We start from the raw sequence: 23,204 nt of genomic DNA, 5'->3' as shown, positions 1-23,204 counted from the left end.
CAGACACCACAAAATAAAAATCAGTTGCATGTTATTTTCATTAATTAATTGCTTGACACTCCTCTAGCATATATTGCATGTATGGCTACTCACTTTTTGCAGTTAAAATATCTTACTTTTGGGCTGGGCGTGGTGGCTTACGCCTGTAATCCCAGCACTTTGGGAGGCCGAGGCGGGTGGATCACGAGATCAAGAGATCGAGACCATCCTGGTCAACATGGTGTAACTCCATCTCTACTAAAAATACAAAAAATCAGCTGGGCATGGTAGCACGTGCCCGTAATTCCAGCTACTCGGGAGGCTGAGGCAGGAGAATTGCCCAAACCCAGGAGGCAGAGGTTGTGGTGAGCCGAGATCGTGCCATTGCACTCCAGCCTGGGTAACAAGAGCAAAAATTCTGTTTAAAAAAAAAAAAAAAAAAAAAATCTTACTTTTGCAATGTTGACAAAAACCCATGACCAGACGAGGGCATTGCTAGGCCCTTCCTGCAGCCTTGAGAGGGGCCTGGAGTTGACACTTTTCCTGTCTTTGTGGTTCAGTGGCCTCTAGTCATTGGCACTGCTCACACCACCAGATGACTCAGTCTGCTAAAAACCACACTGGCTGCCTTGTGTGAGCTGAGCCAGGTTGTTACTCAAGCTGTGTAAACCAATAAGGTAAAAGTTGGTATTTTCTTGAGCTTGCCACTTTAAAGGTTTGGGGCAGACTTTCAGAGCTGGCAGAACCTTAGTTGCCCTCATATTCGCAAGACAGAGACTGGAGTCTGTATCTTGGGACCTCTTCTGGTTACATCTAGCTCTGTGGTGTTTCTTATGCATATAGCTCAGTGCATGCTGTGACTTCCTATTGCATTGTGGTTTGGCTTAGCTGTTAAAACGGTTTTTACTCTTTTAAGGATGACGGTGTTGGGCGTATCTAGCAGTTCCACACGCATCCAGACGGGGGCGCATGGTATCCTATTGCTCCTGAGATACAATCTGACCCTTCTTTTTTGGAGACAGGGTCTCACTCTGTCACCCAGGCTGGAGTGCAGTGGTGCGATTACCACTCACTGCACCCTCGCCTCTTGGGCTCAAGTGAATCCTTTCACTTTAGCCTTCCAAGTAGCTGAAATTACAGGTGCACACCACCACGCCTGCTAATTTTATTACCTTTTGTAGAGACGAGGTTCTCACTATGTTACCTGGTCTCAAAACTCCTGGGCTCATACAGTCCCTCCATGTCAGCCCTTCTGAGTAGCTGGGATTACAGGTGCACACCACACCTGGCTAATTTTATCCTTTTTTTTTTTTTTTTTTGGAAAGACAAGGTTCTCACTATGTTGCCCAGGCTGATCTCAAACCCTTAGACTTAAGCAATCTTCTGCCTGAGCCTCCTTAGGTGCTGGGAATACAGGCATGAGCCGCTGCAGCTGGCCCTGAGCTTCCCTTCTTGGCAGGCTGTCAGTCCGAGTAACACGTATAGTTTGTCCCTGCCACATACTGCAAGTTCTGCAGTTAATGGCCACTAACTCCCTTGAGAGTTTCGTTTCTTTTTTATTTTTGTTTTTGTTTTTGAGGTAGAGTCTCACGCTGTCACCCAGGCTGGAGTGCACTGTCACCATCTCGGCTCACTGCAACCTCTGCCTTCCGGGTTCAAGCAATCCTCCGGCCTCAGCCTCTCGAGTAGCTGGGATTACAGATCTTCATCATCACACCTGGCTAATATTTGTATTTTTAGTAGGGATGGGGTTTCGCCATGTAAGCTAGGCTCGTCTCGAACTTCTGACCTCAAGTGATCCTCCCGTCTCGGCCTCCCAAAGTGCTGGGATTACAGACATGAGCCACCACGCTTGGCCAGAGAGTTTTATTTTCCTCACAATAACTTTGTGCTATTGTCCATATTGTTATTACCACCAAATAAGTATCCCCAACCGAGTAAACAGTTCCTTTCTTTTCCTCTTATCAACATCTAGCCACTGCACACTCAGAAAAAGCTTTGAGCATTTGGAGATTGAGACTATTTGTCTTCTTACTAAATATTCAGGCAGGTGCCGCCTTTTTTTTTTTAGACGGAGTCTTGCTCTGTCACCAGGCTGGAGTGCAGTGAATCAATCTCGGCTCACTACAACCTCCACCTCCTGGGTTCAAGTGATTCTTCCACCTCAGCCTCCCGAGTAGCTGGGACCACAGGCGCATGGCACCACGCCCAGCTAATTTTTGTATTTTTAGTGGAGACAGGGTTTCACTATGTTGGCCAGGATGGTCTCGATCTCTTGACCTCGTGATCCACCCGCCTCAGCCTCCCAAAAGGTGCAGCTTTTTTTTTTTTTAGGCGGAGTTTCACTCTTGTTACCCAGGCTGGAGTGCAATGGCACGATCTCAGCTCATGGCAACCTCTGTTTCCTGGGTTCAGGCAATTCTCCTGCCTCAGCCTCCTGAGTAGCTGGGATTACAGGCACGTGCCACCACGCCCTGCAAATTTTTTGTATTTTTAGTAGAGACGGGGTTTCACCATGTTGACCAGGATGGTCTCGATCTCTTGACCTCGTGATCCACCCGCCTCGGCCTCCCAAAGTGCTGGGATTACAGGCTTGAGCCACCGCGCCCGGCCGAGGTGCAGCTTTTTAAAAGTTATTACTGTTCTAAGAAATTGTTATTAAGTAGGAGTTAGAGAAAAGTCTTAAAACCTATTTAAGGTTGACAGTTGTTCTCACAGCTAAAGCAATGTCACAAAGGCCTCCCTTAACCTTCAGTAACTACAAATATATGATTAGGTCCAAAGGACAGAAAAAAAAAAAAAAAAAAAGCAGTAATTGTTTTCCTTGATGCAAGTATATTACTGGCTCTTATCCAGTTTAAACTTCTTAAGCAGGCAAGATATACAAGTCCATTTTTCAACAAGCTCCCCAAAATATTCATTGACTTTACTGAATACCGGAGCTCAAGAGAACGCTAATAACACTCTCTGTATTTGGCAAGTGTTGTTAGTGCAACAGAAGAAATTGAGAGGGCAGCCATGACGTTGCCTGCTCACCCAAATAGCGACACTGGGGTTAAGTGCAAGGTCCCCTGAGACCGACCCATCAAGCCCCTCCACTCAATCGCCAGGAACATGAATTGCCAACTGGTGTTTAATTGTGAAAGAGCTCACTCTTGAAATACCTACTTCCTAGATTTAAATGGAACTAGCAACACCAGACTTATAAAAACCTTCTTTTTTTTTTTTTTTTTTTTTTTGAGGTGCAGTTTTGCTCTTGTTGCCCAGGCTGGAGTGCAATGGAGCAATCTCGACTCACTGCAACCTCCGCCTCCTGAGTTGAAATGATTGTCCGGCCTCAGTCTCCTTGAATAGCTGGGATTACAGGCGCCCGCCACCATGCCCAGCTAATTTCTGTATTTTTTTTTTTTTAGTAGAGACGGGGTTTCACCATGTTGGCCAGGCTGGTCTCAAACTACTGACCTCATGATCTGCCCGCCTCGGCCTCCCAAAGTGCTGGGATTACAGGCATGATCCACTGCGCCCACCCCACAACCTTTTTAAAACTGTTTCCTGGTTTAAGAGGATTTCAAATTAACCCAGGTGTGTCTTGGTCCCCAATTCAGTTTTAATTACTAAAGTGCCAAAGACCCTGATAAAAGTCTGTTTCTCTTGTAAGGAGATTGCACAGTCAGGATCCTGACGTTAGAATTCTAAAAAACTTCCTCCCCTTCTGCCTGCCCCCAACCCCCAGTATACTTTATAAAACACTGTTTTGTGAAATTTCCAAACCACTGATTTCTCAAATACTTTGTAAAGTTTTCTCCCTGTGGCATTTGGAGACAGCCAAATCAACATCAGAGAGTTTAAACGCATTTTTTGAGGTGAGACTCCTCTGGTAATGAATGCATTGGCCTGCTGATAGGCACACGCAGCTGCTTATGGCACCCACTCAAATAGACATCTTCCTTCACATCCATTCACCAGAGGACTGATTGGCTGGGTGGAAGCAAGCAATCAGCCTAAAGACGCGCCAAAACAGCTGCTGGGAATTCACACTTAATGGTGTTTTGTTAACCTAATCACCCTCTTCCACACAGCAGAAAAAAATAGCTTTAATGCCAGTTTTATTTATTTATTATCTTTTTTATTTTTCTTTATTTTTGAGATGGAGTGTCGAGGCTCTCTCTGTCACCCAGGTGGTGCAGTGGTGCTATCTCAGCTCACTGCAACCTCCGCCTCCTGGGTTCAAGTGGTTCTCCTGCCTCAGCCTCCCAAGTAGCTGGGATTACAGGTGTCCGCCACCACGCCTGGCTAATTGTCTTTTTCTTTTAGTAGAGACAGGGCTTCACCATGTTGGCCAGGTCTCTAACTCCTGGCCTCAAGTGAGCCGCCTGCCTCAGCCTCCCAAAGTGCTGAGATTATAGGAGTGAGCCACTGTGTCTGGCCAAATGCCACTTAAAAAAAAAAAAAAAAGTACTTTATAAGCTCTGGATCCTCTTGACCTACTGATTCGAAAATAGGAAGGTGGGAAGACCCACTGAGACAGTGAGAAGAAGGATCTAGAGGTGGAGGAGCTGGGATGAAACTCAGGCCCTCAGAGCATCTCATCTGGGAGGGCAGAGGTCAGTGGGGTGAAGTGCTCTTTCTCACAGTGTCTTGGGAAGGATGGAGGGGCTTAATCGGTAAATACCCTGATGAGGTATGACGCAAATCTGTGCTGCTTCTAAAAGATCATTCCCACTTTATTTTATATAGAAATCCCAGAGTCCAGAGCAATACCAAATGGATGTCATTTATACCTTGGCAAGCAAGCCACGGTGTTCCCAATTCATTTATGCAAACAGGAGCACACGTACAGCCTTCTCAAAAGGTGTAAGAAATTTTAATTACAATGATAAATACCATACTCAGTAATAAAGTTTTAACATCCCTGGCAAACAAAAACACAATGTACTGGTAGTCTCCTTTCCCAGGGCAGCACAGGTATTTTAATGAGTCTTTTTTATACATCTCATAAAATTATTCTTGAAAAGAATAGAACTAAGTGTTTGATACCTTTTTGACGGTGAAGTATTCTCACACTCCAAAACTCAGCCAAACGTGAAGAGCAAAGACTCTTAAGCCCAGTTACCTGGGTTCAATCTCTATACCACACTTCCTAGCAATGTAAAATTGAGCAAGTCAGTTAACCTCTTAGTGTCTCAGTTTACTCATCTGTAAAGTGGGGGTAACAATACCACCTACCTTTTTGAATTGCTGTGAGAATTAAATAAGCTAATTCATAGTTTAGAAACTGTACCCAGCACAAAGTGCCCGGTAAGTCTTGGTTATTATTATAATTATTAACACTATCATCATCATCGTCATCATCTTTTTCCCGTGGTTTGGGAAACTGTACTGACCTCCTGTAACATATCAGAGTCTTCAATGGCTTTGACAGCAATTTTCTTGGATGTTTCCTGAATTTCTCCACCTATTATAAACTCATCCAGGATGAAATAAGCCTTTTCAAAATTGAAGATGATATCCAGCTCACAGACCTGGTAGGACAAAAACAAATGTTTTCATAACCTTGCAGTTGTATCACGGGAAATATCTGCCCGAATCTCGAGCTTTTTTAGCTTGCACTCATGTGGCATACCAAAAATAAAAATATCAGATGGCATTTTAAGGACAGGAAAAAAAAAAAGAATGGGGAATGCCAGGCCTTTAATAAAAGAAAAGCCACAGTCTATTAAAGCAAAGCATGTACTTAGATAATAATGTTTTGCGTTGCAACAGGAAATTTGAGACCCGGTAAGGGAATGAGGCCACTCGGCTCTTCTTTCCATCTGCACCGAGAAAACTGAGCCCCAGCTGCATTCCAGGCGGGAGGGCAGAGCTTCATTTCTCCTGCTCTCTGCTCTGCACATCTTGGCTTCTAGCTTTAGAACGCTCTCAGAAACTCACTCTTCAGAGGAAAATGAGCTCAACTGTGCTAATTTTTCTCAAAATTATGTCACGGCCAGTGGTTCTCAAAGTCATTCCAAAGGCAAATTAAAACACATAGATGCTGGGCCCCAGCCCCGGAATTTATGACTCAGGAGGTCTAGATAAGAACTGAGAATCTGCACTTTTAACAGGCTCCCAGGAGATTCTGAGGCCTCTGGCCTAGGGACTTCACATCCAGAACCCCTGGCACAGACCAAAGTAGAGTCTGATAGATTCTGGTGTTTATTTAAAGTGTAGCAAGTATGGCAAGATCTCTCCCATCATCCCAATAAGGGTCATTTCCAATACTCACACATTCTCCTTGCTGTCTTCCTTTCTACTTGTTCCTGTACTCACTGACACCTTCTCTTTCCATACCATACCCCACCCACCCAACTGAAGCTGTTCTCTTGAAACTCTGCTCATTGAAAGTCTCCAGACCTCCCCAACATTTACCTCTCAGCAGCATGTGGTACTCTCCACCATCTCTGATCCTTGAAAATCTCCCTTGCTCTCCTGATTTTGGCAATACTGCTTAACGCCTCTTTTTCTCCTCTATCTCTGAGCATTCCTTCTCAGACTCCTTGCATAGTTTATCTCCCTCCTACCCTGCATTTGTTTAAGAAGCATTTTGGCGTGCCTAGCACATATCAATCAACAGAACAGGCAAACATCTCTGCTGCATGTTGTTTATATTCTAACCATCCATCTTCTCCTTGGATTTTCATGTTCCTCAAGAAAGCCTTTTCTCTTTGCAAAATGCATATTCTCCTGGACAAACTCACTGACTTTCTACTGCTGTGTCTAGCATGCAGGTAGCTCAACAAACCTAGATGATTGGCCCTGATCTCCCTCTGGGCCACTAGTCCAATATTTTCACCCACTAACTAGACACCTTTACATGGCTATTCCTCAATCCATGTCACCATGTCCCAAACTGATACCAAGATTACTCTTTTTCCTTTAGTACCTTTTTTGCTTAGTAGTTGTAACCTCTTTCCAATTGCTCCATCTCATTCATTCTAGAGTTCAACCAACTTACTTTCCCTTCCCCCCTTATTCCTCTCCCTCCCTCGATCTCACCCCTCTGGATTTGATCATCAGTTCCTACTGATTCTGTTGTCTAAATAAATCCCTACCCTTCTTCGCTTCTCTGCTTTCACAGCTGCTGCTCAGACTTGCAACACGTCTCAATCAGGCCAATGACCTTCCAGGTGGCGGCTGTTCCTGCTCAAGGCCATTGACTACTAATACTTTGCTAAAATGCTGATCTTGGCCAGGTGTGTGGTTCATGACTGCAATGCCAGCACTTTGGAAGGCGGAGGCAAGTGGACCACCTGATATTAGGAGTTTGAGACCAGTCTGGCCAACATGATGAAACCCCATCCCTACTAAAACTATAAAAAATTAGCTGGGCGTGGTGGCGGGCGCCTGTAATCCCAGCTACTTGGGAGGCTGAGACAGGAGAATTGCTCAGACCCAGAAGGCAGAGGTTGCAGTGAGCAGAGATCATGTCATAGCACTCCAGCGTACGTGACAGAGTGAGACTGTCAAAAAAAATGCTGATGTTATGCCTCTCTTGTGTAAGGTCTTATGTTCAGGACAAAGGCATATAGGAATCTCTACCAGCCTAGGCCCTGTTGTCTGATTTCCTGCACCAGTGCTCAGCCATGCATCTGACACACATGCCACAAACTCACAATGTCACGGTGGGTTTTTTGTGCCTTTGCCCTTTGCACATTCCAACAATTCTAGGATCACTTCTTCAAATGTCCTTTTCTTTATTCTCCTGCTGGCAAATCAAACTCATTTTTTTCAAGGCCAAATTCAAAAGTTAGGCACATGGTAATTCCCCACATCCCCTTTTCCTCATTCAGATTTCACACCACTTCCTGTGGGTTCTCACAGACATCTTCCGTGCACTAGTTTATGCTTATTGATTACTAACCACTCCCCCGTATGGTGAGTTCAGGGTAGAAACTTTGTCTTCATCATCTTTATATCCCCGGTTTCTGGCACATTGTAAGACACAAAAATATGCTTGCAAGATAAATGAATGAGGAAGATTAAATAGAGGCCTTGTTAGGGCACAGTGGCTCACGCCTGTAATTCCAGCACTTTGGGACGCTGAGGCGGGTGGATCACCTGAGATTAGGAGTTTGAGACAACATGGTGAAATCCCATCTCCACTGAAAATACAAAAATTAGCTGGGCATGGTGGTGCACACCTGTAATCACAGCTACTCAGGAGGCTGAGGCAGGAGAATTGCTTGAATCCAGGAGGCAGAGGTCGTAGTGAGCCAAGACTGTGCCAGTGTACTCCAGCCTGGGTGACAGAGCAACACTCCATCTCAAAAATAAATAAATATAGGCCTTGTTTCTAATATGCTAGAGATTAATGGCATCCTAGATAAAATTCTATGGTTGTACTGAATGCTATAACTTTGCATGAAATAGATGTCAATATTTTAGCAAATTCCTCCATATATTTACAAGTTAGGTCAATAAACAAGCAGACTCCACAGAGAACATGGTTTAAGTAGACAGAGCCAAATGAATCCAACTTCCACACAGAATTTCCATGTGCCATACTGGGGTATATCATAGTTTATTTAAGCAGTTCCTTTATAGATATGGGCAGACATTGGGCTGTTTCCAATTTTTATTCTAAATGATGCTGCCATAATTTTTGTTGTCCATCTATAGCATTGCATGCTAATTTGAGGATAGCATAGGAATAAATTCCTTGGAGAATTGTTGGGTCAAAGGATTTGTACATTTAAAATTAATAAATACTAAAATTTGGTCCTCCAAAATACGCTATAAAACTTAAAAATTTCACTAACGGTAAGAGTAATGACCTACTTATCTATACCATCTCCAGCAATGGATAGTCTCTAAATTTTCAGATGAACATTAATTGAATTTGCATTTCCCTGCTTATTAGTGAGACTGTACATCTTACTATATGTGCACTGGCCATTTCCATTTCTTGCCTTGTCTCTAAATTGCTTCTTAAAGACTTTGCTTTTCTCTATTGTAATATTGGTCTTAGAAATTTGAATAACTTTCTGTATCACAGATACTATCCGCTTTCCCTGCGGCTGTATATGTTGCAAGTATTTTCTATGTAGAAGCTGAAAAGAATGAGGTAGATTTCATGCACAAATATGGCAAGAGCTCTAAGACTTGTAAGGGGGAGAAAAAAGAAAGTTGCAGAATAATATGTAGAATGCAATCCCATTTTTAAAAACTGTGTATCTAGAGGGCTATGTAAAAATTTGCATCATTCTTGCAGTTTTAATCAATAGAAAGAAACAACAAGAAATCACAATAGATCAGACATCCATGTACGTGAAAGAAGGTATGAGAAGAAAGCAGTTACCAGAGGTCAGAAAAGGCAGAAGTCAGGAGTTGCAATAGCAAGCTGAGGAACGTCAGAGTTCAAGGCGTAGACCAGGAATCCAAGACAGACAGGAGCCTCATTAGGAGAAACCAGCAATTAACATCCTGCAAAGTAAACCTGACAAATACTAATGAAAATTCTCTAGGAACTTCTTATATCCCACTTTGACACAACGCCAGGTCTGGGTCCTCTAGCAGCCATGGGGTAATTGATTTACTGTACTTGTTTCAGGGGATAAGGGTAAGGTAAGGTGGTACGCAGAATTACAGACACAATACACACACACACACACACACACACACACACACACACACACCTTAGTTTACAGTTACTATCTTTAGATCATAAGAGAAATGAATATGGAAGTTCCGTAGGCATCATAGAGAATGTTACAACTGAGCAACCATTTCACATACAGCCACTTGAAAGTGCTACCCTACGGTTATTCTTGGAGTCTACTGCCATCTGAGAATGAGAGAAAACATCCAGGAAGACCTCAGACCAAATCAGGTATTTTGTTTTTTGTGTTTTTTTTTTTTTTTTTTGAGACAGAGTCTCATTCTGCCGCCCTGGCTGGAGTGCAGTGAAGCCATCTCAGCTCACTGCCTCCTGGATTCAAGCAATTCCTCTGCCTCAGCCTCCTGAGTAGCTGAGATTACAGGCATGTGCCACCATGGCTGGCTAATTGTGTGTGTGTGGCGGGTGTGTGTGTGTGTGTGTGTGTGTGTGTGTGTGTGTTTAGTAGAGATGGGGTTTCACCCTGTTGGCCAGACTGGTCTTGAACTCCTGACCTTAAGTGATCCCCCTGCCTTGGCCTCCCAAAGAGCTGAGATTACAGGCATGAGCCATTGTTCCCAGTCCCAGTTCAGATTTCCAAAGCTACTGCCTAATTACTCGTGCCTGTAATTCCAGCACTTTGGGATGCCAAGGCAGGCTAATCACTCGAGGTCAAGAATTTCAGACCAGACTGGCCAACATGGTGAAACCCTGTCTCTACTAAAACTACAAAAGATTAGCCAGGCATGGTGGCACATGCCTGTAATCCCAGCTACTCGAGAGGCTGAGGCAGGAGAATTGCTTGAACCTAGAAAGCAGAGGTTGCAGTGAGGCAAGATCATGTGACTGCACTCCAGCCTGGGTGACGAAGTAAGACTCCATCTCAGGAAAAAGAAACAAAATAAAATAAAGTAAGATAAATTCCACCTTGAGGTCATCCCAACACAACAAAAATATGTCACCGATGCTCCAGTGACCCCACTCTTTCGAATTATGCAAATAGCCCTGGCTTCTTCCTCCATCACCATGTTAATAAACACATAAGCCTCTTTATTTTCTAGTGTATCTAGATTCTGAATAAAGCTTTAAAAAGATAGGAACTATCATTTAACTTTATCTTCAACATCCTAGCCTTGTGCTTTACTGCAATTTGGCTTGAGGTTCTTCTCTAACAGCAGAATTCACGGTGCAGTGAGATTATTTCTGGCATTTCCCCAACTAAATCCTTTTGGACAGACTCTAAGAGGCACCTGTCCTTATTAAATTATGCTCTAAAGTAAATACAAAAAGTTTCAAGTTACATGCAATATATGCTTCAAATAATAAGAAACTATATAAGTACCATAAAGCTATATATAAAATAATAATTATAATGCAATCTATACTACATAGCAATGAACAGTTTATTAAGTATCACTCTCTCTTCACCCCTTCTAGCAGACCCATCAGGTTAGCAGAGTAAACACTTCTCTTAACCTTTTTGAGGGTCATTTTTCTCATCTGTTAAACAGAGACACATGACAGGCCCCAAATCCTTGATCTGGTGAGTGAATGAGCCTGTACCAGCATCTGGGGGATTCATGGTGCTCTTCACCTGACAGCAAAAAACAAACAAAAAACTCCCTCCACCAAGTTCAAAAGCCCTCTGAGACATCAACATCCACACATACTGAGGGCACCAGTAAAAATTCACACTACGGTCTATAATGCAGAAATATGGCAGGTATCTAAATCCTTAGACTATTATGTGGCATGAGACTCTAAGGCATTTCCTCTGAGCCTCTATAAATTGGGGTTGATGCTACTTACTGAAGATCGGAAGATTAACTAGTTAATCCTTGTAAATCTCCTTGGAATTAAAAAGTGCTAAAAAATACATAAATTAGTAGCCAGAGATTTTGATCCATCTGTCTTCAGCAGATAATATTTTCCAGTGTTATACGAGAGGCTCAGTACCAAGATTTTCCCTGGATAATATTATATAAGGGCAGAATTCAAGGAAAGCTTTAGTATTAATACAGAAGGAAAAGAAAACCAAAGAGAAATATTTTATTGCTGAGATGATGTCAATGAGAATCAGGATTGGAAGTCTTTGCTCATCACTGTTAATTAATAAGAACTGAACATCTACTGGGCATATAGCCTTGAATTGCTCTTAGCTGTTCTTAGCTTAATGAAAGATTCATTGAATTTTTTAATAAATTAAATTTGGGTACATGACAAAGACAGAACTTCCAAAGGTATACCAAAATAGAATGGAAAATTAATGTTAGAGAAATGGAAATTCATTTTGATGCTCTTTGTAATTTAATTGGGCTTAGTGTTGGTGAAGGTTACTCAAGTTCTCTTGAGAAGCAGAATGCCCTGAGACATCTGGTTGAAATTTGGTCAGATAGATTGAGATCAAAATCCAGCCCCAATTCACATTATCAGAGTTGGTTTAATCTAGGAAAATGCAACAGGTCAAACCAGAGTTCAGAAATGAGAAAGGGAAGGCAGGTTACGGGAATGCCCAGACCTCAGGAAAACTTCTTCAGGCTCTTACACAAGGTCAAATCTGTAGTTTATTTCAAAGTAAAGTACAAAAATGTGAGGATTAATTTGAATAGTAGGAAGCATTAAATTAAATAATATGTTTGAAAATATGCTATTATACATTTGCAAATTTCTCCTTTAAAAAAATGAAAATAAACTTGGTACACCAAGAAGAGAAAGAAAACATGGTCTAGTCTTATTGCTGTTATATACTGACCAACAACCTGAAATCCCTGAAGCAACATTTTAGGTTTTAAAACATCATTTCCAAAGGGGAAAAAAGGAAGGGAGGAAAAATTCTTTTAGAAATCTTTCCAGTGTTCATGCTTATGAAAAGTGTTGCAACAAATCTGATAAAACTCGTTCAATACTGCAAATACTGCTCATTCCGTTAAAGAGAGTAACAGAAAAACTCTACTGGAGGCAAATTATCCTAACACTTAACACACATCTTCAGTGAGTAAGGGAATAGGGAAGAGGGTGTTACTGAGAAGAAAACATTTTCCAAAATCCAGTGATTTATTTCTTGAGACTGTGAAATTGATTAAATGTGTTGGAAGATTTGCTATCAAATCTGGCCCAGTGCTGATTACGGGTTAAGTGGCAAGGGGATAAAATGAGTCACAAGGTGTGGTCTCAAGAGACTAGCAATTTGGTGGTCAAGTAAATCTGGTTCCAGTTAGACACACTCCAAAGTCATTCCTTGTTGCTGAAGAACTGTCAGGTATAAAAAACGGGACATGTAGGCTGGACATGGTGGCTCACATCTATAATCCCAGCACTTTGGGAGGCCAAGGCAGGCAGATCACCTGAGGTCAGGAGTTCAAGACTAGCCTGGCCAACATGGTAAAATGCTATCTCTACTAAAAACATAAAAATTAGCTGGGTGTGGTGGTGGACAACTGTAATCCTAGCTACTCAGGAGGCTGAGGCAGGAGAATCACTTGAACTCAGTAGGTGGAGGTTGCAGTGAGCAGAGATTGTGCCATTGCACTCTAGTCTGGGAAACAAGAGCAAAACTCCATCTCAATAAATAAATAAAAATGGAAATGCAACAAGCCTAGAGGAGTGATCAGGGATCCATGCTTTGAAAGGTTAAACTCCAGGCTAGGGGCTTTGATTTTATTCACTGCACATGATGCCAAGTGGCTGTGAAGGAATGCCACACTTAGATTTGGTTTTATTTAAGGAAGATGGTAACTAATAGGGCAAGAGGGCAAACAGAGAAAAGTTCAGAGGCATAAAAATCCAGATAGGATGTTTAAGAGAGAAGCAAAATTAAAATCCCAAGTGAACCTATATTAGTGAGAGTGGAAAGAAGGGAATGAATGTCAGCCCAATTTGAATAGAGGCAGATTCTGGTAAGGCACAGAAAAAGACAAAAGCAGCGGCATCCTTTCACACTGAAGGATCCTGGGACATAAAAAATTCCAGTCACACAACCAAATGGGTTTTCAGAAAATGTGTTTGATTCTGGACCATGAGAAGCCCAGTGAAGACTGTCACCAACAAGAGTCACTTAGTAAGGGATTTCCAGGACGAGAGTCAGTACACACAGAGTTAGGAAGAGATGAGAGCATTTAGGGATGGGTGGAGGAAGGGAGCTGAGTGGAAGAAACCAAGGAGGGGCCTTCAGAAATAACAGGACAAGAGTCAGCAGAAATCAGTGTCATGGCAAAATCAAGAGGGGCCAATTTAAAGAAAGCTTCATGGTGAGCAAGGGTCCAGTGCTGTAGTGAGAGGCAGGCGAAAGCAGGTGAAGACTTAAGAGGAATCGCTGGTGTAAACCCACGGGAGGGTTCCAAGGTAACTTGCTGATTTCCTTGGAGAGTAAAGATGGACCCATGCTGTAGGCACTGCGTAGTGAATGGGTTCTGAGGACTGGAACACCTGGTATAGTATATCACTTGGCAGAAAATGCAAAAAGATTATTGAACAGCAATGTGAAGGAAAAGAATTCGGGTTTTTTGTTTGTTGCTATTTTTCTTATGTATAAATAATTAAGAATACTTATAGCTTAGGGGGAAAAAAAAAGCAGAGAAAGAATAAAAAGCCAAAACAGAAAAGAGATGACAAAGCCAATGAAGAATAAGGGAGAGAATATCAAGAAATCCTTTATAGTTACCTTCTGGTTCATTGAAATAAGGTCTCTGGTGTATTTGTGGTAAGATAAAGATACATCCATCTCTTGAAAGCTTTGGGTGGCCGAGCACAGTAGCTCATGCCTATAACCTAGTTCTTTGGAATGCTGAGGTGGGAGAATTGCTTCAGGTCAAGAGTTCAAGACCAACCTTGTCAACATAGTGGGACTCCATCTCTATTTAGAAAGAATCACAGGTAGGGAGAAAGGTCTTGTATGCTAATCTTAGGGGGACTAAGGTGATCTTTGATTTGAGTTCGATTCATATTTTAGACGTGAGGGAGAGAAGGGGTAACAGACTGAAGTAAGAGCTGAGATGACGATTGTTACTAATCCTAACCAACAAGCACACACTTACATTTCCAAAATATTTGTCCAGCAGCTCCACGTAACGATGCACAATCTCTAGCGTCAAGAGCTCATTGTCCTGATTTTCTACTGCACAGCAAAAATATAAACTAGCATACCTTGAAATGAAAAATAACAAAAGCGAAATATGATGATACATTAAGCAACCTGAAGACAGTTTTTTTCCCATGAATATGCAAAGTCACCTCCTCCCCGCTGAGCCTCTCCCCATCAAAGGATGAAATCATTATTCACCGCCCTCAGTAGCCTCCTGAAATATAAATCGGAATATATAAAAATGCTGTGGGGGTTGGATTACTTCTGTTAATTACACATGAAAGGCTCTCAACAAAATTTTACCTTGAAGAGCTATTATCAGGAGGACAGTGTCCTTTGGCCCATGGTAATCAGGGTATCTTTTCACACCCCTCTCCAGCTTGTCAATTGTTTTTTATAAAACAGAAAGCCCTGACCAGTGAGTGCTCTCAGGAGTCCACGCTCCCCACCCTCCCGCTTATGAATGTGCTTCAGTCATTCTGTGTGTGCCTCCCCTCCTCAAATTGTCAAACTCCAATCTTGGGCCCAGCAGAAGGAGCTTTGCAGGCACTTGCTGGTAATTTAATCCATTAAATATCAGTCTGCAGAGGTTACCTCTGTTTTTCCCAATGAGATTTATAAACACCCTTTGCAAGAGCCTCTCTAATGTGCATTTTCCTTCCAGGAGCTGCAGTAGGATATTGGATGCAGGGTCTGGTCAGCTGTGGTCCGTTCCTGGCTTAGGCATCAATTACCTGGGTCTCCAAGAGCAAAATTATGTTACCTCTCAGCTTTGGTTCTCTTATCTATAAATTGAGAGTCCTTTCTAGTATGGTCTTGCCATGGCAAGCAGGTGTGGTAAAAAAGAATATACAGGCTTCAAAGTCAAAGATCTGGATTTGAATCGTGGCTCTACCAATGAACACTCAATTACTGTGACTGGGAACTGACTACCAAAACTCTTCATGTCCTCAATTTACTCATTACAAATGTAAGTAACAGGTATAACAAGAGATGCCCCACTGAACACATCCCCATCTCTCTGTCATGCTAACCTCCATTTTATTCCAAAACCCTTGTTACTAACTCAATATTTTTTATTTGGTTACTTAATAAATAAGTACATTCTGGATGGGTGTGGTGGCTCACGCCTGTAATCCTAGCACTTTGGAAGGCCAAGGCAGGCAGATCACCTGAGGTCAGGAGTTCAAGACCAGCCTGACCAACATGGTGAAACCCTGTCTTTACTAAAAATACAAAAAGTAGCCGGGCATAGTGGTTCATGCCTGTACTCCCAGCTACTCAGGGAGGCTGAGGCAGGAGAATCACTTGAACCCAGAAGGCAGAGGTTGCAGTAAGCCAATATCATGCGACTGCACTCCAGCCTGGGTGACAAAGCGAGACTCCATCTCAAAAAATAATAAATAAATAAGTACACTCCATGAGAGGAGGAATGTCGTATGTCTTGTTCACTGATGTATTCGCAGCCATTAGAACATGCCAAAAAATGGCTAGGTGCAGTGGCCCACGCCTGTAATCCCAGCACTTAGGTAGATGGATCACCTGAGCTCAGAATTTGTGACCAGACTGGGCAACATGGCAATACCCTGTCTCTCTTAAATTACATAAATTAGCCAGGCATGGTGGCAGATGCCTATAATCCCGGCTACTTGGGAGGCTGAGGCAAGAGAATCACTTGAACCCAGGAGGTGGAAGTTGCAGTGAGCTGAGATTACGCCATGGCATTCCAGCCTGGACAACAGAGTGAGACTCCATCTCCAAAAAAATAAAAAAGAACAACACCAGGAATGTAACAGGTGCTCATACCATTTTTCTTGAATGCATCCGTGCACTATAAAGGTGTAGTTTAAGTACCTACAATTTATCCTGCACCTAGAAGTTCTTTTGGTAACATGAGAGTTATTTTCTAGCTAGTCTATTGGTACAAATATCTGGACCCTAGCCTTCAAAGATTTCAGTAAATGATGGAATTGGTATAGCAATCTAAAATGTTCAGGATTAGAACCAACCATTAGAACAAACCAAAGCAAGACTAGGAAATTAAACTCTCATAAAATTACTCACACCTTTTATAAACAAGTTTTAGCTCCTTCCAGTCAATAAAACTGCTTGTCCTATGACCACGGGAGAGAATAATCTGAACAATTTCCCTGGTGATCTTCTTCTTCTCTTTGTCAGGGAGAGTGATGTACCATTTCTGCAGCCGTAATTTCCCTTGTCGACTGAAGAGCAATATGAAATGTATCTAGAACAAACAAAGAACACAGAAAACAGAACCTGGTCAACCAAGTCATTCTACCATTTTGCTTAGACACTGAAATTCAGTGGATGAGTTACAAAGAAATATCATTCTGAACAGATGAAAAAATACTTACCAGCATGAAAACTAGCTCATCCAACAAAGCGTATTGAACCCATCAGAGAAAAAAGAAATGTATAAATCACAAACATAGCTTACTTTTATTATAGGATAAGTTTTTTATTTTAATTCTTTTTTTTTTTTTTTTTTTTTTTTTTTTTTTTTTTTTTTTTTTGAGACAGGGTCCTGCTCTGCTGCCCAGGCTGCAGTGCAGTGGCATGATCTCGGCTTACTGCAATCTCTGCCTCCTGGGTTCAAGCAATTCTCCTGCCTCAGCCTCCCAAGTAGCTGAGATTACAGGTACGTCCCACCACTCCTGGTTAATTTTTGTATTTTTAGTAGAGACGGGGTTTTTCCATGTTGGCCAGGAATATCTCGAACTCCTGACCTCAGGTGATCTGCCCGCCTCGGCCTCCCAAAGTGCTGGGCTTACAAGCATAAGCCACCATACCCGGCTTTATTTTCATTCTTTTTAAATGTTATAAACACATATAGGGAAAAATACATCCAGAAAGTAATAGTACTTCTGTTTTGAAAACATTAATTTCTTCCTTCACAAGAAAAATAAAATTTTAAGAATAGAAGGGTTTACTTTAAAAATTACTTCCCAGCACCATATTCAACTACAGAAACATAATGATAATACAGAAATAAAGGGGAGAAGGAAAGGAAGTGAGGCTGAAGCAAGGGGAAAGAGAAAGTGAGAAGGGAACCATGTTCTGCCTTAAATGTAAGCTCCTTTTTGTTTGTTTGTTTTTGAGACAGAGTCTTGCTTTGCCGCCCCCCGCCCCCCAGGTTCAAACGATTTTCACGCCTCAGCCTCCCAAGTAGCAGAGATTACATGTGCACACACCATGCTCAGCTAATTTTTTGTGTGTTTTTAGTAAAGACGGGGTTGACCCATGTTGGGCAGGCTGGTCTCAAACTCCTGGTCTCAAGTGATCGGCCCACCTCAGCCTCCCAAAATGCTGGGATTGCAGGCATGAGCCACTGCACCCACCCTTAAACGTAAGCTCTTTTCTCCGCTTTGCAGGTTACTTGGCTGAGAGCTTTAGAATCAACCACCTCAAGTTAAAATTGCCTTTGGCATCACCGTTTACATAGTGTATTGGCTACACTAGGAAACAACCTGATTTTATTTTCAAATAAGTTTCGAAAAGTATATTTGAAATGAAGGTAATGAATTTTAAAAGCTTTAAGTAAGCAGAATACATTGGAACATCTGGAAATTTACTTCAGAACCCAGAAGGGACAGCGCCCAGTGGCTCACACCTGTAATACCAACACTTTTGGAGGCCAAGGTGGTATAATCACTTGAGCCCTAAAGTTTGAGCTGAGCCAAGCCTAGGCAACACAGTGAGACCCCATCTCTAAATTTTGTAAGGCTCTGTTAGAGTGGTTTTTTTAAAAAAAAGAAATTTAAAAAAAATCCTTGGAGGTAGGTATATTTAATTTTTGGAACTTGTCAGATGGCCTAATCTTTATTTTATGAGAACTGTTTTCTCAATCCATGGTATCAGAAGATCAGGTTTAGAAACATAATTTATTGTATTCAGTTTTTGTTTTGTTTTGTTTTTTTAAAGTGCATTGTTTCAGTTAATTGTGTCATGAAGGAAATTATATATACTGAGAACAAAAAGTTATTAGATTTTAATAAAACATTTTACATATAAAAGATTCTACTCTGTTAAAAAGTAAATGTCACAACATAAACCATTACAACTCACTAGGTGGCAACATCTGAGAGTCAAATGAAACCATGCTTTTTACTCTGATCTCCCCCTAACTGCACCCACCTAGAATTTGAGGTCTCTTGGAGTGCAGTGGCATGATCATAGCTCACTGCAGCCTCAACCTCCCAGGCTCAGGTGATCCTCCCACCTCAGCCTCCCCAGTAGCTGAGACCACAGGCACGCACCACAACGCCTGGCTAATATTTTTTTTATTTTTTATTTTTGTAGAGATGAGGTCTCCCTATGTTGTCCAGACTTGTCTCAATCTCAAGCCTACAGAATATGAGGTCTTCTTTTGGAGTGCAGTGACATGATCATAGGTCACCGCAGCCTCAACCTCCCAGGCTCAAGTGATCCCCCCCTCGCCTTGGCCTCCCAAAGTTCTGGGATTATAAGTATGTGCCACCATGCCCAGCTAATACTTTTTAAATTTTGTTGTAGAAACAAGGTCTCCCTATGTTGCCCAGACTGGTCTCGAACTCCTAGCCTCAAGCAATTCTCCTGCCTCGGTCTCCCAGAGTGTTGTGATTACAGGCATGAGCCACCAAGACCAGCTTGAGGTTCTTAATAGTTCATTATTTTTTTCCTGGTAACTACAGATTAGTTTTTTAATAATTTCAATTTCTGTGTTAGATTCAGGGAGTGTATGTGTGATTTTTGTCACATGGGTATATTGCGTGATGCTGAGGTTTTGGGTACAACTGATCCTGTCAAACCAGGCACTGAGTATAGTACCTAAGTCAGTTTCTCAGCCCTGCCCCCGCCCCCTTCTTCCCCATCTAGTAGTTCCCAGTGTGTATTGTTGCCATTTTTACAGCCATAACCATCCAGTGTTTAGCTCCCACTTGTGAGAACATGCACTATTTGGTTTTCTGTTCCTGTGTTAATTCACTTAGGATAATAACCTCCAGCTGCACCCATGCTGCTGCAAAGGACAAGATTTTGTTCTTTTTTATGCTGTGTAGTATTCTGTGGAATATATGTATATTGCCATGTTTTCTTTATCCATTCCACCACTGACAGACATGTAGGTTTATTCCATGTCTTTCTATTGTGAATAGTGAATAGGTAATCTTAGAAAAGCAACATCCATTATAACAATGATATGAGGACCAAGACATCACAGTTGATGAAAAACCAAGTTGAAAAGCCCTCCTCATCAGCAGCTTTAAGAAAAATCACCTTTATTAGCATTTTCTTGAATACCTGTTCCACTATAACACAGGTATAAACAATTCAATAATCTTGGCCAGGTGTGGTGGCTTATGCCTGTAATCCTATAATGTTGGAAGGCTGAGGAAGGAGGATTGCTTGAGTCCAGGAGTTTGAGAGCAGCCTGAGCAACAGAGCAAGATCCCATCTCTATTTGAAATAATAATAATCAAATTCGATAATCAAACACAGTTACTACCTTCTGATAACTGTATTGAGAAGGGTATTTTTGCTTCCAAGAAGATATCAATAAAGTGATTGATACTCTAAGAGCATAAAATTGAATGATTATAGGATCTCAAAAGAATAAGGCTCAGCATTGCATCATCACAGTGTGTAAGATTATTCAATCCAATGCCTAGTGAATAGTCAGATTTTTACTAGGTAAATGAAGTCCACACATTTGCTTGCTGTTTACTTGCATTTTCTGCTAGAAATTTTTCTTCTTCCATCTAACCTAAATCTCTTCTGTTTTAATTTAAACCAGTTTTCCCTGATTTTATCCACAGATTATATAAAAAGAGAATGTATCAAGTATCTTTGGAAGAAAAACTAACTTCACAGATTTGGAGATAGCCTTTAAGTCTTCTTTTTTTTTTTTTTTTTTTTTTTTCTTTTTGAAACAGAGTCTCACTCTGCTGCTCAGGCTGGAGTGCAGTGGTGCCATCTCAGCATCTCAGCTCACTGCAACCCCCACTTCCCAGGTTCAAGTGATTCTCCTACCTCAGCCTCCCAGCATAGCTAGGATTACAAACAGCCGCCACCATGCCTGGCTAATTTTTGTATTTTTAGTAGAGACAGGGTTTTGCCATGTTGGCCAGGCTGGTCTTGAACTCCTGACCTCTGGCGATCAGCCTGCCTCGGCCTCCCAAAGTGCTGGGATTACAGCCATGAGCCACTGTGCCCTGCCGTCTTTAAGTCTTCTTTTAGCATTTTCCTTCCGGAGGAAATAAACCAGGTCTTATGTTTTCTCTTTATTGGTTCTATTTTCAGATCTCATAATCATCATTGTTGAGCATCCTCTGGGAATTCTCCATAGGCCAAATGTTACTTTTAATCCAGGGCACCTAGATCAACCTTGGAAGTTCTATTGAGAGGTGTAACTATTGCTGGGTTTAATGCTGGATGCTTTGCTAGTTGCTCTGTGATGCAAACTTATCTGAGGATCAGATGCCTGCCTTCTTAAACAAGGATCAACAGTGTAGAACAATGAACAAAGAGCAATGTTTCATTCTTACAAATTCAAGAAGAAAGGATGATCAGGAACATAATACACCCAGTAAGCCCATATAAAACGCAACTATGCATTCCAGAGTCAAAAACAGCAATAACTAGATTCAAGCATATCCAATAATTGCACTGCATGAGACAGCGTTCAAAAATTTAGACCTCTCAAGTTCTCCTTTGCTTGAGAACTGGGCTTGTGTTGAGTCTGTTACCTCTTTAGATTTAATGAGGTACCTTGAACAGACTGGTGGAATGGATTGTAATGATTCACAAGACTTCATCACCTCCAGCAATTAATTTTATCCAGTTTATCAGTTTAGTCATTCAGGGCACATTTGAATAATACTTTTCAAAAGGTTAATGAAAAAAATACCATTTTTGATTAGGATTCGCTTGAGAGTAGAAAAAAAGGACCTGGGAAGAGTTTTTCAATATTTGCCAAGAGCCAACTTAAATGCAAGTCGATGTCATAAACAAGTTCATCTGACTTCAGAAAATGACACTCTAGCATTCTCTTTCAATAATATTATTGGGACAAAAGGAATAATGAAGGGACTCTCCCGGGAGACCCCAACTTCAGCAACAGCTGTAACATCCAATGAAGCATGGTGACTTCTTATACTTGGCCCAAATGCTTGGCACAACATGGGCACCTATTTCCACCAAGACCTCCATCCATCCACACCTCCAAAGGGGCCACTTCTGTCAGCTGCCATTTTGAGAGGTCTCATTTGTTAACAGATTATCCCTCAAACCCAAAGACATCAGGCAATTCCAGCTTTCTTTGTCCTCAGAGTGTCTACTAGAGCAATCCTTGACCCAATTGGGCACAGCCACCAATTCTCACTTAGACTCAGAATGCAAACTCCTCTGTGCATTTTCTAATCTGTTTCGGAGGCATGCTCTGGGGGACACCGTTGGGACTCTGAGGGAAGCACGAAGCGGAGCTGCACCAGGCTGTTCAGTCTGCGCTCTGGCCCATGTTGGCATCTTCCTTCTAGATGAAGGGGAACCCTGAAGGCTTCCAGTAGCAGCTTTGGTTCACAACTCCCTATACTTGACATGGATCCATGAAATGGACGCACAACCAGCTTCCAAGAAAAGACACATCCAGGACCCTTCCCTGTCCCCAGCACTGTCATGCTGCAAACACCAGCCTTTTAGGACTAGCTCGTATCTCAGAACCTGAGCTGCTCAAACAAACACTCAGGCTATGATGCTCTTTTCCTCCAGCTCCATCAACCTGACAAGCCCTCCTCTGGTGGCCCAGATGATGACACATCACTTAAACAATGCCACTGCTCTGATCCTCACATCCTCAGTCCTTTTTTCCCACCTCTACAGCCACTCTACAAACTCCCAAACATGATCAGACCATCCACTCTTACTTTGCTTCTATATGGAAGTTACCAGGCACTCCTGGGAAAAATCAAAGAGGGTTTTGCAAATTGGTACTACTGCTAAGGTCTGATGACCAAGCTGGGCTGAATCTCCAGGGTACTCGGAGACACTCCACGTACCTTTCAATGCAAAAGATTTCTAAGCATCTGCCCCTTTTATCCCCCAAGTGAGTCATTTCATGTCACCACCATGCCCCCATGTTTCCAGTCTCCATCCTCACTCTCTGACTCTGAGGAGAGGATAAAAGCCATTTTGGGGACTCCCTTGGCTCCTCCCACACCTGCATACTGTGTGCACAGACCTGTCACACCCACCCCCCAATACGATGTATTTTCTTCCTGCATCGGAGAGCACAATGCTTCTCACATCTTGGCTTTCAACCCTTGCCTACTTCTTTGAGAGCATGGCATCATCACTCCTACACTGCCAGGCTGTGCTCCCTTTTCTGGGGCTCCTCACCTACAAATGCTGAATAACCCAAGTCTCTCTCATCTTTAAAAAACAACCAGCACCCCCAGACCTCCAACTCTCCTGAAAAGTGACTCAGCAGTAAGTGTCAAGAGTCCTAAAGTGCCCATA

The 23,204-nt window shown here is 42.2% G+C and overlaps 1 protein-coding gene across 1 annotated transcript in view; it reads right to left on the bottom strand.

Annotated features, from left to right (window-relative positions):
- The window catches only part of AP1S3 (adaptor related protein complex 1 subunit sigma 3), an 83,534-nt gene that overhangs the window by 4,290 nt on the left and 56,040 nt on the right, over window positions 1-23,204 (bottom strand). The window contains exons 2-4 of the mRNA XM_003925476.4: window positions 16,760-16,938; window positions 14,647-14,755; window positions 5,364-5,501 (exon numbers count right to left, since the gene is read on the bottom strand). Coding sequence (XP_003925525.1) covers window positions 5,364-5,501; window positions 14,647-14,755; window positions 16,760-16,938 — 426 coding nt within the window. The remainder of the gene's footprint in view (window positions 1-5,363; window positions 5,502-14,646; window positions 14,756-16,759; window positions 16,939-23,204) is intronic.

Source organism: Saimiri boliviensis, chromosome 5 (genome assembly GCF_048565385.1).
Source record: "Saimiri boliviensis isolate mSaiBol1 chromosome 5, mSaiBol1.pri, whole genome shotgun sequence".
Taxonomy (NCBI): domain Eukaryota; kingdom Metazoa; phylum Chordata; class Mammalia; order Primates; family Cebidae; genus Saimiri; species Saimiri boliviensis.
Note: the sequence above shows the minus strand (reverse complement) of the source record. Positions and strands in the feature narration are given on the sequence as shown.